General features: G+C 38.3%; 2 protein-coding genes across 2 annotated transcripts; both read left to right on the top strand.

Moving 5' to 3' along the window:
- The first annotated feature begins 1,075 nt into the window (after positions 1 to 1,075).
- On the top strand, positions 1,076 to 8,015 carry LOC111238206 (uncharacterized protein C6orf106 homolog). The gene is made up of 5 exons (XM_022767613.1): positions 1,076 to 1,312; positions 3,196 to 3,350; positions 3,440 to 3,637; positions 4,463 to 4,791; positions 5,820 to 8,015. The coding sequence occupies exons 1-5, from the start codon at positions 1,149 to 1,151 to the stop codon at positions 5,853 to 5,855; spliced, it is 882 nt and encodes a 293-aa protein (XP_022623334.1). The 5' UTR covers positions 1,076 to 1,148; the 3' UTR covers positions 5,856 to 8,015.
- A 2,401-nt stretch (positions 8,016 to 10,416) lies between these two features.
- On the top strand, positions 10,417 to 17,084 carry LOC111238207 (SAM pointed domain-containing Ets transcription factor-like). Its single transcript, XM_022767614.1, has 6 exons — positions 10,417 to 10,473; positions 13,879 to 14,305; positions 15,503 to 15,700; positions 15,824 to 15,868; positions 16,013 to 16,150; positions 16,906 to 17,084. Exons 2-6 carry the CDS (start codon positions 13,897 to 13,899, stop codon positions 17,082 to 17,084), a joined length of 969 nt encoding a protein of 322 aa, XP_022623335.1. The 5' UTR covers positions 10,417 to 10,473; positions 13,879 to 13,896.
- Positions 17,085 to 18,541: the final 1,457 nt, after the last annotated feature.

The following is an 18,541-nucleotide window of genomic DNA, read 5'->3' on the forward strand; positions in this document are numbered from 1 at the left end:
TTGATTGGCAGTATTTTAATTATGTCAACTCATTGCACTCACCTCTTCTGCAATGTTTAATGGAATAAGCTGTGTGGTTCATTTGGATGGAAACCAGACTATACAGAAAACCTGGATCCAGTTAGTATTCTAGTATAAGAGTCTTGGATGGTCTGTGGGTCTCTAAGCAAAATGTGCACTATGCATGATGGGAACTTGGAGGTAACAGCAAAGTTTTGGCCATGGGCCCACAAACAGGTCAATCTGGTCATGTAAATAGAACACCTGCAACAAGTGGAGGTATTCCCATTGCTCATTTTCCAGTGTACAAATACAACATTGCAAATCAAAGAAGAAATTTATACAGAAATACAGTGGTACGCAAGAGTTTAGTCACTCCTGAACAAATTACATATTTTATTAATTAAGTGAAAAGAAGTAAATACAACCCCTGTCAATGCACTGTTGCCTTATATTTTACGAACTTACAAAACAGACAAAAATTAAAGAGTTATTCTGGCATGTACAGTACAAGTTTGGGCACCATACAAAGTCACTGTTTAGTAATCCTGGCTTTAGTAATCCTGGCTTTGACTGATGTCACAGATTGCAAACGTTTTTGTACCTTTCTGTTCCTATTTCAGGAATGTTCCCAACTGTTTCCTGCAGATCACTTCAAGTTCTGTGATATTTTTTGGCTGATCTACCCACAGATTGGCAATAATGTTCAAGTCAGAGGATTGTGAGGGCATTTCCAAAAGCTTCAGCTTGCGTTACTTGAGGTAGTTCATGAGAGTTACTTCTTTTCACTCCAAGAATTGATAAAAACTTTAATTTGCCTATGGGTGGCCAAACAGATCACATATAACTGTATGTTTTATAAAAAAGAAAAAAACGTTTTATAAATTTAACAAAAAAAAAAAATCATAATTTGATAGTATTCAATTTGTTTAGCCTGACAGTTGATTACATATTATTAGTAGTATGATATACTGGTATAGAGATCAGTATTTCATTTTCTCCACCAGGCCTGTGGTTCAAAGGTAGAGGCACAAGATGCAATCATGTGACATGCGCACTCGGCCCTGTTGTTGAGTTTGTTATGACAAGTCGAGGCCTCGGACTAAATTAGGAGCGAAGCCCCACGTCTCTGTACGGGCGAAGCCGCGATGGAGGGCATGGACCTGGACCTGGACCTGGACCAGGAGCTCATGCAGAAATTCAGCTGCATGGGTACAACAGACAAAGATATTCTAATATCGGAATTTCAGAGGCTCCTTGGGTTTCAGCTTAACCCCGCCGGATGCGCCTTCTTTCTGGACATGACCAACTGGTGAGCTCGGGGACTCGTCTGGCCTGCTGGGTAGTTAGTGTTAGATAATAGATACTGTACACTAGCTAGCTTTCTACACTGTGGTTCTTACTGTACAAGGACAAATCGCCGAGAAAACAGAAAAAGATAATGATAGGAAGTGTCATACTTCATTGTGTCACAGTGATTTACCTTAGATATGTAAACATGGAGACAGTGACAGCTAACGACGTTGTAGTAACGTAACTAGCTGAGTCAGTGTGTCTCCGACTTTTGATTTCCAGTGAGGGATTCAGTGGAAGGTTGCTTAGCGGGGTTTAAAGGATAAATAGTCAGCCAGCACACAAGTTCGGATCGAAGTGGCTTTGTTTTTGAATAAAAATACATTTTATTATTTTTTATGTGAATGTTTTTCGTGGCTGTTCAGGCTACTGACACGAGTTGTACGTTAGCTAGCCGGTCACTACTTTTACATCAAGCTAGTTACCAAGTTATTACGTCACTGTACTGAACCGATCATTAATAGTTTATCAGTATTTTTTCACAATGTTTGAACTACTTATATTGTTTATCTATGGGAGGACTGTGTTAGATCCCTGTTTCGTTCGTTATCGATTGACAAAATGATCAAAATGTATATCTCTTCTTGATCTCAACCACTGCGAGGATCGCTACGGGTTATTACGTAATATCCGAAAAAATAACGCAGAGTCTAGTTCAAAACTCACACAGTGGTTGTGCAAGTCTGGTCAATCTGGAGCCTGGAGAAAATATAGTAATATGTATTTTCACGAACTGGGAATACGTCACAAATTGCAGTTGTATAGCCCTTTTTCGGGCTTCAAAATGTGGCTTCACGTGACATATTTCAAGAACGGAACAGTAAGCAATGTCCTTGAGTATAATTGAAAACATTAGGGACGGAAAGGTCATTCTGAAATTTCCCCAAAATACATTTTTCTGCGCATATGCAGTATTGAACATGCCGATGCACGTCTATGCAAGATAACAGGCAAGTGTCTATGGGCAGTGCAGGCTGTGGTAGAATCATGTGATGCCGTGTAATAGCTCCTCTGCAACGGGCTTTCTAAAAATAAAAACTGCTGGTTTATGGATGACCAGCATGTCACTGGAAGCCCCCACTCTGTGTGTCTTTTGGTCTGCAGATATCTCTGTTGTTGCCCTCAATATATGCATTTGAATGTCATAGTCAAATGTCAAAATATGCTGTCATGAATGGTTTAATATTTTAGTACAAATAGTAGTAGTACTGATAATAATATCAAGGTTAAAGAATTCTTTTTAATTGGTCTTGTAAAAGCAGATGTGTGTTTCTGTGGTTTCCCAATCAAAGCTAAATTGGTAGACACCATATTACTAAAGAAAAACAATTATTACTTTGTCATTCAATAACTACAGGTTCAAGTATAGTATGTTAAGGACTGAAACAGTTAATTGATTGTACTTTGTGTTATGTGATTGTAAATAGAATATCTTTGAGTTTTGGACTGTTGGTTGGACAAAACAAGTAATTAGAAGAGATCAGTTTAGGCATAACAAAATTGTGACATTTTTTTTTTTTTTACTACTTATGACATTTTACAGACCAAACAATTAATTGATTCATTGACAAAACAATCAGAAGTTTAATTAATAATGAAAATAGTCCTCAGTTGCAAATATGGGTTGACTTTCTTCATGATTGAAATTTTAAAATAATTGTCCAGACATGTGGCACAAAGCCAGGAAAAAGGACTTTGGCTCTCTATAGATTTTCGGCCTAAGCTCATTCATAACTGTGTAAACTGTTGCTGAATCATGGGTTCCTGCCTGCATAAATCTCCAATTATACTCCAATTTAGATCTGTGCTGATAACCTGGATTTCTGTCTTCTGTTGTTGTAGGAATTTACAGGCAGCCATTGGAGCCTACTATGACTTTGAGAGTCCCAACATCAGTGCACCGTGCATGTCCTTTGTGAAGGATGTGACAATTGGTGAGGGTGAATCAGTTCCACCTGACACACCTTTTACAAAGACCTGGAGGATACAGAACACGGGTAAGAGCCGATTCTAGACCTGGCAAATATAGAATCATTGCACTCAGGTGTCATGCCGAATTCAACATAGTTGTCTGTGTGTCTTTCAGGTCCAGAGTCGTGGCCTCCCGGGGTTTGTCTGAAGTATGTCGGAGGAGACCAGTTTGGTCACGTAAACATGGTGATGGTGCGGTCTCTAGACCCCCAGGAAATGGCTGATGTTAGTGTACAGATGCAGAGCCCCGTGTCTCCTGGCATGTATCAGGGTCAGTGGAGAATGTGCACAGCTACAGGACTTTACTATGGAGGTGAGGACAGCAACTTCCACACCAAAGACATATGTGAATTGTTGACTTTCAATAAATTCTGTATGTTGAATAACAGACTGAAATGATAAATCAATGAATCTCTTAGTTGAGTGACAGAAATTACATAGAAAGTACCAGAATGCCACTGACTGTAAAGTAACATGAACATTACCCAGGGAGAGCAGCTGCATCAACATTACAATTTGTCATCTTAAGTATGGAGCTGTCGGGCTTATTCTAGCCATCTTTTTTTTTTTTCTACTCCCTTGCAAATACAGTATATGGAGCCAAGTACTGTAGTTAGCAGCAGCAGGTAACAGTCATTAGTGAAGATGAAGTGCCATATAAATGTGTATGCTTTTACTGCAGTGAAAACTCTTAAAAAATGATTGGCCATTCTATTAGCCATCACAAATTAAATTAAGAGCGATTCATTTCACTGATTTATGTCGTCCTGAAAATACAACGTGTATCGTGGAACCCAACAGGAAATCCCCCAAGACTTGTCCACTTACAAATTAAGAAGCGGAGGGATAAATTATACTTGGCCTTAATATTTCATTTAGGTGTTCATAGGGATAATTTCTCACCTAACACCATCAGTGTCCTAGTGACTTTAAGAGGGAGAAAAGAACTACAGACCTGGCGCTCTCTCTCAAGTATCCTATATGTGTGGTCCTGCTTCATTTTACATGATCTAGATGTTGTTTCATTGAAATTTTATGATATATAGTTTTTGGTCCATCTGGTTGTTGTCTTTTTGTAGGGCAGTGTAAGTGGCTTTGTACTGTATATTGTAACCCAACTGTTTGTCTCTCTTGATAGATGTAATTTGGGTGATTCTGAGTGTGGAGGTTGGAGGCCTCCTTGGCGTCACACAGCAGCTTTCCTCTTTCCAAGCTGAGTTCAACACCCAGCCTCACCGCAGCCTGGAAGGAGACTACAATCCCTTTGCCTCACCAGAGAAAAGCAAGTGCCCCAACAGCAGCAACAACAACAGCCTCCATGATGACAGTGGTCACAGAGTCGCAGAGGAACATTGGCAGGGAAACCCTAACCAGCTACAGCAAGATCAGAATGGACTTTCACACAACTCTGTGGATATAGTAGCAAACAGTCTACAAAGCAATCTATCAGTAGTCTCTTATAACCAGGTAAGCCATATCACGGGGAGAGAAGATTCTGCATACCAGTGAATCCGGGTTGGGGATATTTTCTTTCTATTTTCTTACAAATTTCTAATTACAAACAATTAAAATAACGGAATAACTTCAACACCTGAAAGTACATGTTGTTACATCTAATCTATTTAGCAAAAGAGAATACAGTCTACACTGCACTGTTGATTTAAATTGAAATTGAACTAAAAGGAGCCATGAATGTCTGTGCCCAATCCATCCATCTGATAGTTCTTGAGATATCTCAGTCTGGACCAAAGTAGTGGACCAATGGATCGACACTGCATCCATAAAAAACACCTAAAATATGCAAATGTAATTGATACCAGCTTTAATATAGCATGTAAGTTAGCATTCTGAGCTAATTCTAAGACGTGCAGATCTACCTTGGGTGTCTGTAGTTGCTAATGAGTAAATGCTTTATAGTTGTTGGTCGACCTTTGTTATGAAACAGCGGCAGATGTCCAGTTAGCCAGTAACAACAACTCATCACTCAGTATGTTATGGTCTAAATCTATACGTGTATATCTTCCAAGAGGTTTTTGTTATCTGGTGTAAAGTAAAAGATGAGATAAAAATATTTTTATTATACAATTAGTGCTAGAACAAAAAATAATTTTCATCATTGATTAATCCACCAATAATTTTATTTACTCGATAAATTGCATGGTCTATAAAAGGTCCAGAAACAGTGAAAAATGCCTTCCACAATTTCCAAGGTGACATCTTGAATTGCTTGTTTTGTCCAACCAACAGTATAAAAGACAAAAATCATCAGATTTACTGTAACACATACAAGGGAATGTTTGTTTTTTTTTTGCTTAAAAGACAACTTACATGATTCATCTATTGTCAAAATAGTTGACAATTAACTCTCTGTTCAGCCAACATTTATAACGAAAGGCCTACACTTGCAGTATATACAGACCTGAGACACTATAAAGTGTACACTTAATCCTTTTTTTGTCTCATTTTGTCCTTACCATCTTAAATCTTCCTTGCAGGGTATACAGGAGTCCTATCCTTTTGGCCACTCTTAAATCATGGGACTTGTCACAGTGAAGCAGCACTAAACCGTACCTCTGGAGTCTGTCACACCAATAAAAGAAAGAAGAGGCTTTATCAGTAGCTGATGGAAAGTGTGGAGATTCAAAAACACTTTATGCAAAGTCCAGCTACACTTTGAGAACCCAGAGGCCAACGCTCCTGACGTGCAGCTCAACTAACATCCCACACCCACTGTATGCACGTGTGAATGCTAAGTTAAAAATGAGTGCTATGAGTCTTTTGAGTGATAATTTTTTTCAGATTTTTTTTTTTAGTTGTCAGAGTGCAAATGAAACAATGACGGAGTGTATATTTGTGAAATTTTGTGTATATGTGTGTGCAATGCACAACCTGAAAGAGAGACTTTGGAGGAAAAGCCATTTATTTTGCCAACTGATTCTCCAGTTTCTGCTGTCACTCTTAATATATTGGTTTCTGAACCAGTTTCCTTTAACTAAATTTAATAATATGAAACTATCCATTAAATATCACAATTAAATTTCCATCTTAATCATTTGGCACACACCTTTTTTGAGAAGGGGAACAGCGACTTCCCCCAGGTTCATTTAGTCAGTCAGTTTTTACCAATGTTTTTCAACATGGCTTGTGCATCATGGGATCTAATTTCTTTTCTCATTGTAGCTGCAATTTTAGATGCAATGCAATGTTCTCCCAGTGGAGGGGGTGAGTCACTGCTCTAACAAGAAGAAGACAAGAGCTGAGAAGCAGAAATCTTAGTTACAGAATGGCTCCTATGATTTGGTGAAACTTAGTCCAGATTAATGTACAGGAAAAAATTTTCTAGAGCTAGAATTTAGAGCAACCGATTTAATAATGTCTTCTGTAGTCAAACATTAAATTTTTGTAGCAACTCAGTGTAAATGGAAGCCAGACTTTTATGAAATTGGCATGAAAGCTCAAGGAGTCCTGCAAGACAGCGAGGTTTCTTCTCATCCATTAATTAGAGTAATTGCTGACACTCGGAAAATACATATCTATGAAATATTAGAAGAATATTAGCAGAATATTAATTATTGGTAATAATGAGTATTAGAGATTTCCCCAGTCAATGTACTGAATTAAAATAAAACACAAAGTAAAAGGATTAATGTACATTATCCCATAACACATTGAATTTAAGCCATATGAACAGTGGTAAAGACATAACTTCACATAATAAATTAAAACATATTTATTGTGGCCCTGCTCTGAATTCTCATTTTAAAGCTGTCTTGGACTTGCTTTTGTCACATTAAGTCGAATGTATTTGATGAATGTACTAGAGGATAAAGGTTTTTGGAAACATATTAATTTACCCAAAGGTTCTGCATTGTATATTTGCATTGAACTGGCAGTTTTGTTAGTGTGATAACGTTTTGCATTGTCCCGTCTCTCGTTCAAATTATGCTTGGGATGTTCCACATTCAAGCACACAAATGTCCTCATTGATCTTAGATAAGCTCTGTAGACATGTTGGAAAGTTTTATCCTGTTTCAGATGCAACATTAACCACACCAGTAAAATTAAAAACAAATGGCAGTATCATGTTTTCCTTAGGAACTATTACTGCATTATTTACTTGCACTAACAGGCTGATCTATGCAGTAATGTGACTTCTATGTTATGGTCTGTGCGTACTTAACTCCTCCACAAGTACAGTTAAGTCCTGAAGGGTTTATCAACTCTGTGATTTTATCTGTCATCCAAAGCCACTGTGTTAGACCAACTTGTCAGATGAACACCCCTTTTAATTGAAGCACTAACTGTAAGCCCCAGGGTTACTGAGCTGAAGAACATGACCACCAGCCGCTACTACAACATGTTGGAAGAATCTTTGGGCTCTCTGCTGTTTCACAGAATGGTGTGTATTTCTTGTGAAAAATGTTAATGATAAACGTCTCTTCCTACTGTCAATGTCAATTCAGGAAGTGCCGAGTGCATTTTGTTCTTTGTGTATTGTCTCTTTCAAGTTTCTTCTGGCCAGATTGCAGAATGAATCAGTTGGCATTAGACTCCTACAACAGCACATTTACGAGAGTTAGTAAGTGCAAACAGATGAAGAGGTGAAAGCTTTTTTCCTGTATGTATGTTTGATGAATGTTTGTATGATTAAATTATCACTTAAAACTGAAATCTTAGACTTTGTGTCATGTTTGTGCAGCAGCTTTAACTAACAGGTTGTAGTTCTGAAATGTGAATAAATTTCAAGTCGTGATTTTATACTGATTTTAACACCAGCCTTTATATTTTTATCGCATTTTCTTCTTTCCAAATAGTCAGTTATAAGATTTCTCTGTATTTATACTTTTATTATTTGTTAGTTCCTAGGACATCCCATGCTATTAGACATTAAAACAGTTTTATTATTTTCAAATCTAAAATATCTGTTTGCATTTGTAAGTAATGTTATTGCATTTTAATTGGTTCTTGTTCAGTGCTGTGATGCTGTTTTTGCATTTACTGTAACAGGGACTTAATCAGTTTAAGCAAATTATACATTACATACATTATAATACATACATTTTAAGCATAAAGAAATATTTAAATTAACATGAAAAGCATATAACAAGAAACTACTATATAATTAAATACATTATCTCATAGACCACATTAATGTTTTAACTCGTTAACTTGGGGACTCGGTTGACATACTGCCTACTCTTGCTCATCAAGTTTTTACATATAGTAAAAACAAATGATGAGAGTTGATGTAGTCTAACGAAAACTAACCTTAGATTGAACTTAAAGCTTAAATAGACAGACCATGGCCAGTGGATGAACAGCAAGCTCATGTGATGAGGTTTTTCTCCCTTTTTACACTTCAAGGAGGTGTCAGATTACATATTAGCCTGGAGGTTTACTGGTCAAATGCAGCTCCTCTAAGGAGCCCCACTGTTTTCTAGGGTCTGTTGTGTCTGTCAACGGCAGTGTCCAGCAGCAGTCTGCGAAACCAAACCAAACTGCCCGAGGGAGCAACGCTCACTTGTCATTTGTTCAGGTTGAGTGTTACATGTAAATGTGTTACAGCAATGTACAAAGGAAATACAGTAAGTGCAAGATTAGCAGATGAATGACTCACTCCAAAGGTCCCGCTGACTAAAAGGTTTAACTAAGTAGCTGTAGTTGTTCTGTTTCAGGCAGTAGCAGTACTCTGTGGCTCATTTTTAACTTTCTCCATCCAAGCTGAGAAGAACAGATTATGAGCAACTTCACTTTTAAAGCTGTCATTCTACAACTTATAAGAGGGCTTTTAAAGATGATCTGTGTGGGCGGAAACACAGGCAGCAGCTCTTTGTAATATTTCAACACAACCGCACAAACATTACTGTTTAGTTTAAGCAAACATTTACACACTCTCGCTTTCCCTTTACCTCTCTCTGACTCTCGTACTCGCTCTGTATACCAGTTATTCAACTTTTCCAATAATAGTTTTCCACCTTTGAAAACATATCTAACCATTGATGGTTTATTGATATTTCATGGATGTTGTGGCCCATGCTCTAGATCCCATTTATCCTCATATAGCCCGCCTTTCTCATGTCTTAGTTCCAGCTGAAATCAAGCCTATAAAATACTCTCAGTCCTTCAATTAATCCTGACAATTTATGACAAAAGTTAGTCTCTGTATGTGGCTGTCTGTGTGATCATCTCTGTCCTACAGAGGTGGCCTCCAAAAGACCCAGAGATAACTGGTTAGTAAAAATGTCTGAGGACATTTCCACACTGAAAATTCACTTTTATCTTCCTCAAGCTTGACTGCAGTGAAAAGCTACAACATGCAAACAGTGTGCTAATCATCTAACAGTTTAACAACTTGGCAACGACTTTTATTCGAGTAGAAAATCTGCCTGAAAAAGTGGGATTTCACTTTTTCTGCAGAGAGTTTTTTCAGTTGCTCAGGTAGAAATCATTTATGGGCCTGAGCTGTAGATTTATTCCGAAAGAGAGATGAATTATTCTCCACCTCCCACACAGAATAGTGGAACTTTGACACGATTACCCTCGTGGATCAGATTAGATTAGATAAAATTAGATTTCACCAATACTCTGGCTTCAGTAGTTTTGTGTTTAAAATTCACAAAGTTTAAATATTTTTCCTTAAAACTGCCATTCTTGAAAATAATGGCAAACTCTAAAAAAGGTGCCCTCCCAGCTTCTCTCCCCAGACTGTTAAGACCCAGGCTGTTAAAGGCTCAGCAGGTTTGTTTACTTAAGGAACTCTCCATACTAATACTGCCCCAAGTCATTATTAAGTAGGCACTTAGAGCAACCTCCCTCATTGAGACACACCCTGTCTTTCAGAACTGATGTCATGAAGGCACTGTGTCCCAAATAAGTCAAACTCTTGCTACAGCCAGGAGTCCAACAAAGTGTCTCAGTGGCTGGAGTGGACTAAAGTGATCCAGCTCTGAATGCTAGGAAGGACACGAAAACTACATACAGCGCATCCTCATCTGAGGGCAAAATAGTCACAGTGTCCAGAGGACCTGGACATCAGTCCACACTTAAACTGAGACAGAGGAACAGCCCAGGAGAAGAGCGAGGCAGAGCTGAGAAGAAGCCTCAGCAGTGGAAGAGCTACTGAATCCACTATTTTCAAACACTGACAAGGTAAGACTCCTACTACCACCACTACTACTATCATTACTATCATCATACTACCACTGCCAGCACTTCTTTTACCAGTAGTGGATGAAGTATGCAAGTCCTTTACCTAAGCAGAAGTAGTCACACACCTGCAGACCTGTAAATTCTCATTTGGACAGAAAATAGATCATGACTGGGATCATTTTGCCATTGAGTTTTAGGATAATTTAGTTTCATCATTGTTTGCAAACAGTTTGTGCTTTGTTCTGTTCTGTATGTGTTTTATTTCGAAGTTATGTGTATTTTAAAAGATGATCTATGGACGAGCTTTGCAGTTTAGCATAGACTATACATGCTGTCATATGTGGCATTGGTTCATGCTATTCACTTGTCCCTATACAAATAAACATTAAACAATTTAACTACCATAAAAGGCCATTTTCAATGATGACATTTTGACATGTCACAGTAAGAAAGACACAGATTAATGAAAGCTGAAGTTTATTTACCTGCTTCAGTTTCAGGGTTCTGCTGTTGTGCCTGCCGACTCACTGTCACACTGTCATGGCTGACTGATGCTTGAATAGAGCAGAGCAATCGTTAATGATATTAGTAACACCTGTGCTTTCCCCACTTTGACAACCCAGAAGATTGCTGCATACTGTGCTTGTTTGTTTTTTTGTTTTTTTATCATCTACTATTTTTATATTCATTATTTTTGGAAAATTGTAAAATAGCATTAAAATAATAGGCTAACTCTGAAATGCCTGAAATGAAATGTTTAGTAGCATAAAATGAAAATACTCAAGTAATGTAAAAAAAAACCCCCTCAAAATTGTAAATAAATACATGCATATTTGATTATATTTACAGTTACTTTCCACGACTTTACTCCCATTCTTACTGTTACTTTACTGTTAGTACAAGTACCGAGTATACTGTCTATTACTATACTGCCACCAACACTACAACAGCTATCACATCTAATGACATTGGTCCTGCTGTGCTCTGATAATGATTATAACAATGAATTTGCTTTCTTATAATGATGTCCGGACTAGGCTATTGAAATCATTTAATATAATTTAAAGCGATGTATTTCAACAAGAACTGAGTAGGCCTATAAAATATGTTGTTAATTCATTTAGGATTTCTTCTGCCATTTTATGATTTATTTATTTGGATAAATATCAGTTTTAATTTATGAAGAACTGGTTGAAAAAGTTGCTCAAGCTGATTTAATTAATCATTGTTTCTGCACATTAAGAAAAATGCTACATTAAAAAGAAGTAACTTCATTCAATGTCTCTCTGCCACTTTTAATATCTCCTGCAGGCTGAAACAAACACACACACACACATACACACACACATGCACACGTGCACACACACGCGTGCACACACACACACACACGCACACGCACACGCACACGCACACGCACACACACACACACACACACACACACACACACACACACACAGACACACAGGCTCACACAGACACACATATGTGCACAGAAACAGCCGCAGACATTTTGTCAGAGCAGACACAGAACGGCTCATAAAGGTGTGAGATTATCACATGTCCCTTAGTCCAGAGAACAGTGGAGTGTAAGGAGCAGTGAATGAGCTTTTTGTATCGACTAAATGCCTCTCATATCAGTTTGGCTGCAATCTAACGATGTGTTAAACACAGCACCAAATAATAAGCTTGATATCATGAGCATGCTGCTTTCATCTGAGCAGTACATAGAGAGAGAGAGAGAGAGAGTGAGAGAGAAAGCATATCCTAGACAAGAAAGTTTTTGCTGCATCTACACATTTAAACTGCTAATGCCTGTAGTCAAGGAAAAAGTAGCAGACACATGGACCAGACATCTGGGCAATGCAGCTTGTTCACGTAGTCAAATAGTCACATAGTCTTTTTTTCAGAATTTCCATCGTTTTAGACAAATGTATAGGTATAATATACATGTTGTGCATTTGTGGTGATCCTTTATTATTATTGGTCATCTTGCCACGTTATACACAAAACTGTATATAGATACACAGTAATCCCAGCACCTAAGATGATGAACATTTGTGGTGAATTAAAAAAAGAAAAGTTGGCAAAAGGCAATAAATAACAGCTACGTATACTGTCATCTCCTTTTCTACTGCAAGTACAATTTACCTACCACTTATCTATAGGTCTGTTTTGTTAACTAAACAGATTTTATCTTTTGTAATGGAATCCCACAGCAGTAGGTCAGCTTTTGGGAACTGCCTTATGTCTTAGGACACCTCGCACCATGTGTCAATGTTTTGAAAATGTCGGTCTACCTGCCTCTACCAGCACTTCATAATCAGTGTTTACCAAAAGATAAACTGTGAGTAGTATTCAGCATAATACGTTTAGAGTGAATACAGTGTGATACATTTCACTCTTAAAATCAAAATCCAAAAAACTTTATTGTCCATTTCAAAGCAATGGATATTTACCTTTGACATGGGCCACACAGGTACACATAGAACAAAATCTGTTTTAGTGAAGTCTCTTGATACTGCTTGTCATATGTCTTTTTTTAATGCCTCATGTATTCTATTTCTGAGTAGCAGAAAAATGAAGGAACATAAAAATACTAGCATTTTACTTTAATCACTGTGAAGTGAAACATACTGTGTTAGTTTTCATGTAGGTGTATATAAAACACATTTTTGTCAACTTAAACACTGGCATATCACACCACTCCCCTCCTGTTGAGCTGTTCTCTTACTCATACTATGATAAATACGTTCCAGTCACTTAGCCTTTATCCACACATTGTATGTGTCCCACCCTTTATGCTGTATTCTATCAAACATTCTTTTGCAATTAACTTGTGATCCGTCGTGTCGACCTGATGTGGTCGATATCTTTTAAAGGCAGTGGGTGTTTCATTGTGATAGCGGCCAAACAACTCTTTTACCAGTAAAACTGACAAACACATTCATTTTTACTTGTAGCTGGGGTTACAAACAAGCCTTTGATCTTCCTTGTATAATCTGTATTTACAATCTAAAAGACGGAGTAGACTGGACCTGAATATTTCCAAACATATAGATTCATGAGAGAATCTAAAATGAATGCTCATAGATACTGGATTAAAAACAGACTGACATTTTGGAAGTCAAACAGTGGCTTCAATGAAGTGAACTGTCGTAAAGGCTCCAGTTGGCTAAAATGGAATAACTGATTCCTTATTCCAGAGTAAGTCCAAGCAAAGTAAATATCACAGAACAAATGTCAAGTTTACTTTAGGATTGCTACTGTTTAAATATTGAGAATTTGGGACTGGTTGCAGCATCAATGCCACTCTGTCTCAGAGGACAATGTCACTGTTCAACAGGGTGTTAAACTGTTATGACACCAATGACAACATTTTGTGAAAACAGTGCTTTCTTCTTCCAGCCTGAAAGGAGTCTGAGCATGGGGAGTCCAGGTCGTGAACACATGGGCTGCACTGCACACTCGCCTCTGTACATCACTCACCCCCACACTAACCCCTGGTTGGAAGAGGCGGAGGACATCAAACCGCCCCGTGGTTTGCTGGGGCTCCCTGAGGTCAGCTGGCCGGGGATCTACGTCCCCTGCTACGACAGATTAGCCATGGAGGAGAACCCCTGGGTGCTAGGGATGACAGAGCCCCCCGCTCTTGCTGCTCTTCCCTCCAGGACTCCGGAGGTGAGCCCCCCTGCACCCAGCCAAGCCCAGGACTCCTCTTCTGAGGTGGAGGGTCAGGTGGAGGAGCGCTGTCTGGAGCAAGTCCGGACCATGGTGGTGGGAGAGGTGCTGAAAGATGTTGACACAGCCTGCAAGCTGCTCAACATTGTTCCAGGTAAAACAGAAGATGACAGGCTAATGTAATTCTATCACATTCAAACAGAAAAACCTGCTGTAGAAAGTTATGACAGAAGTTGTAGTCTAATAAAATAAACCTTCAACCATCATTTGCTTGTTTACTCTGGCATCAACATCTACAGTGACACTCAAGTGACACCTGGTCAGTCAGTATCTGAGGCCCTGCTTATGCAAACTCCTCTGTTGACAAGATCATCTTCAGTTCTAAAGAACTGAGTTGTTATCTGGAGCCTTCAAAATCATTCACTGTGTGAGCGATTATTTGCTTTTGTTATGACAGTCTCACCATCCCAGAAATTATGAGACATTTACAGCTCAATACCTGTTGTATCATAGTCATAATTAAAAAAGAGTACTCCAGCTCCAGCACTGAACTTCCATAAAGAGTCTGAGTAAAAACAATAGTCAGAATCAAAGGCTGAGATATCCTGACTTTTTGCTGCTAATATGGGTACACTGTAGGCTGGATCCTACATTTCCCACAATGCAACCAAAAGCATCTTTTAGAACCTACTTGCTTGGTGAGTGTTGTCGTCTTCACACCTAGCATAACATCACTTATGTTTTTTTTTCTGAGATTTGACAAAGCTCCTCCTTAGAATTACACTTTCTTTTATTACTTTCAATGACTCCTAATTTGACTTTAAAAACAGCCCAGTGACCCTCTGAATTAACATAACACTAAGTCAAGTCGTCCAACAACAGGCTTTGTTTTTGTCTTCTGTTTGGTTAATAGATGATAAGATGTGGTTGCATTGTCATCCTTTAACTGTTCTGATGACAGATAACTGTTAAAGTTCAGACAATCAGATTAAATTCTGTCAAACTTTGCTTTTTATCTTGTCTATAGTCATTCTAAAAATCACTCTGTTTTAAAGGGGTACTCCAGCAAATGGTCCTGATTTTTAATCCACAGTCCACAACTATCAATCGTCTGGACTTCGCTGCTTGGTGAATGTACAGAGATTGTGGATTATCAACAATCATTGTCAACAATATTTCATTTAATTCAGTATTAAGTAACAGCTTCATCAAAACAAATGTTGGTAACAGACTTATTGAAAACTGTTAAGGCCTGATTATTGACACATTTTCAGCATCAGAAAATCAAAGCCAAACATGTGGGGAGCTGTGTAAGAGAAAATACCTGGTCTCTCTATGATTTCCTCCTCAGATCCTTTAGACTGGAGCTGTGTGCATGTTCAGAAGTGGCTGCTCTGGACCGAGCACCTGTACAAGCTGCCACAAGTCAGCACGATGTTTCAGGAGCTGACCGGGAGGGATCTGTGCTCCATGACAGAAGCACACTTCAGACAACACTCCTTGCAGTTTGGAGATGTGCTGTACGCTCATCTGGACATCTGGAGATCTGGTAAGAACAACAGCAACACTGGGAAATGAACCATCAACTCTACTGTAGTGTTGGCAAGTTAGAGAAGGTTGCTTGTTTTGCAAACTGCTGCTGGATTCATTCTTTTTTTGTTTGTTCCTTTAGCTGCAGCGATGAAGGAGCGCTGTCCACCAGAGGACAGTAAATCTGGTAAGTTCTTGGTTTTGACTGGGTGCAGTTACAACACATACAACCATACTGCAATGAGTACAACGCTGTAGTAAAATAAAGTGAAACAACATAGTTTAGTCAAAAAATGTGTCATCTGGTTTCTGAAAATCTCGCCTGTGTCAGCAGCTGATGATGATTCCTGGTCAGATGTGATGTGTAACTACCCCAGCCAGCCCATCCACCTGTGGCAATTCCTTCAAGAGCTTCTCCTCAAGCCGCACAACTACAGCCGCTGCATCCGCTGGCTCAACAAAGAGAAAGGTAATGTGATAGATAGAGACACAGAGAGCTGTAAGCAGAGAAAATGAATGGCAGTTAGGCACACCAGTTGACCTGGTGCCTGCAACTAATCACAGGGACTCTTATACTGTATATTGTATACTGTATACAGTCTTGTGCTGTAGGCTTTCATATAATTGATCCTTGCTGAGTGTTTGTGAGGCTTTGTTGTATTTAAAATTGCAGTTGCCCAAAAAAAATCTTACATAAAAGTTATGCTATAGAATTAATACCTGGTGGGAAACACATAAACCAGGATACTGAGACATGTAAAGCCCATCCTGTCTACTGATGGGTTATGGAGCCATGCCGACCCCGTGTAGGCCTAATGTTCTAGTCAAACCAACAGTCTGGTCTTTGAAAGCATAGCATCAGACACAATATACCATATAACGTAAGCAGGTATCCATAAATGGGTTATTCAGGATTCATGAAGTTTACTATCGAACCTAATCATGCATAGTACAGCCTCACTGATTGCTCTATTCTGCACCTTGTTGGGTTTCAAGACAGTTCAATACCCTTTGAGACTGTTTAGTTTCATAAACCATGCCATGAACTATTACATAAGATCAGTCTAACCTGTGATCGTGTGGTTAGTTATAGTCAAATAATGAATGTAAACTTGCTACTGCTGGAACAGTGGTTACATAACATAAGCAGAATTGCATTCCTTTTAGCCTTAGCTTTATTTTGTGTTTAATTTGTTTTGTGAATTTTCTTTCTTCTGTCCACAGGAATTTTCAAAATAGAAGACTCAGCTCATGTGGCCAGACTGTGGGGCATCAGGAAGAACCGCCCAGCTATGAACTATGACAAACTGAGTCGCTCTATACGCCAGTACTATAAGAAAGGAATCATTCGGAAGCCTGATGTTTCCCGTAGACTGGTCTACCAGTTTGTCAACCCTGTATGATGAAGGGGATCAGCTGATCAGAAGACAATTATTAGCTCAGGGCCAACCAAAAATATGCTGGACATACGGTAGAAGTAACATGAACTCTGAAGCTTATTTGTATATTGTATTTGATGTTTCATGCCAATTGTATAGACTGCCTACTGAAACATGCACTCCTGCCTATCATAATTTCACTCTATTTTATAATTCTTAAAAAGTGGATTTTATTTTGTCTCTTTGTTGTCTTTAGCACTCATGTTTAACATTACTCTTTGGTGTGATGTTTGGTTTCTCAAAGGACTTTTTTTTCCTTCTGACTGAGGAAACATTAAAAAAAAAACTAAATATGCCTTTTCCCTGTTTGATGAAAAGATTCAAATGTCCCATGTATACTTAATTCTGGTGGTAGCAGTCAGATAGCTTAGATTAGCATAAAGACTGGAAACAGTGTGAAACAGCTGTCGCTGCTCTGTCCAGTTATGAAAAAGTCTGTATATGAGCACCTCTATGGCTCACTGACACATTATGCTGTGTCATGTTTGTGTAATTCATAAAAAAACAAAGTGTGGCTTTAAGGGCTCATAGGGTCTTTTGTTACTTTTGGACAGAGGTAGGCTAGCGTTTCCAGTCCTTGCTAAACTCCGTGCTAAGCTAACTGGCTGCTGGCTCCAGCTACATTATTGTACAGACATGAGATTAGTATCTTCTCAGCTAACTCTTTGCAAGAAAGAGAGTTTTTAAGTGTAATTCCCAAAATGTAGAACTATTCCTTTAAATTCTCTTTTTTTAAACGATGACACTTCCTATTATTCCCGGGTGTCGAGAATATTTAGAAGTTGCAGAACAATGCCAAAGTAAGTGAATATTTTATTAAACCTGCTGTGATAAATAGTCCTTACATATCATTCTTTGGGTTTATGTTCAAGATCTACAATAAAGCATTAACTTATTACCAGGTGTTGTCCCTTTAAAAGCAGAAACAAGAAATACTCCAATAAAACACTCACGTGCAGTCCATACAAAAAACACACTGACACTAACTTTTTTTTTTCAACAAACTTGTTTCCCTTTCATACCAATATCGCAATATTGACACCATCACAACAAATTTGATTTGGGTTTTTCATCACTATCATCATTATTATCTGTGATCATAATCATCTTTATGCATATTTAAATGAACTTCTTGTTACATCAAGATGAACAGGCACTACACCAGTTAGGAGATAAAAGTACATCACTAACTATGAACATACATCTTCTAGACCGCTAATATAGGGTTTCCACAACATGAGCTGCTGTCCCCTGTGTGCATAAGGAAGAGATCATCAACATAAAAAAGCATTTACATGTACACCTTTTTACTGCCTCAACATGGTTAGGTCTCATTTTCAACTCAACACAGTTGTACAGTTACAATAGAATATAATCTTTAAATTACATCATCATATACAAATCTGACAGCGTGGGATAAC

This window comes from Seriola dumerili, unplaced genomic scaffold (genome assembly GCF_002260705.1).
Source record: "Seriola dumerili isolate Sdu_G_001 unplaced genomic scaffold, Sdu_1.0 BDQW01001222.1, whole genome shotgun sequence".
Taxonomy (NCBI): domain Eukaryota; kingdom Metazoa; phylum Chordata; class Actinopteri; order Carangiformes; family Carangidae; genus Seriola; species Seriola dumerili.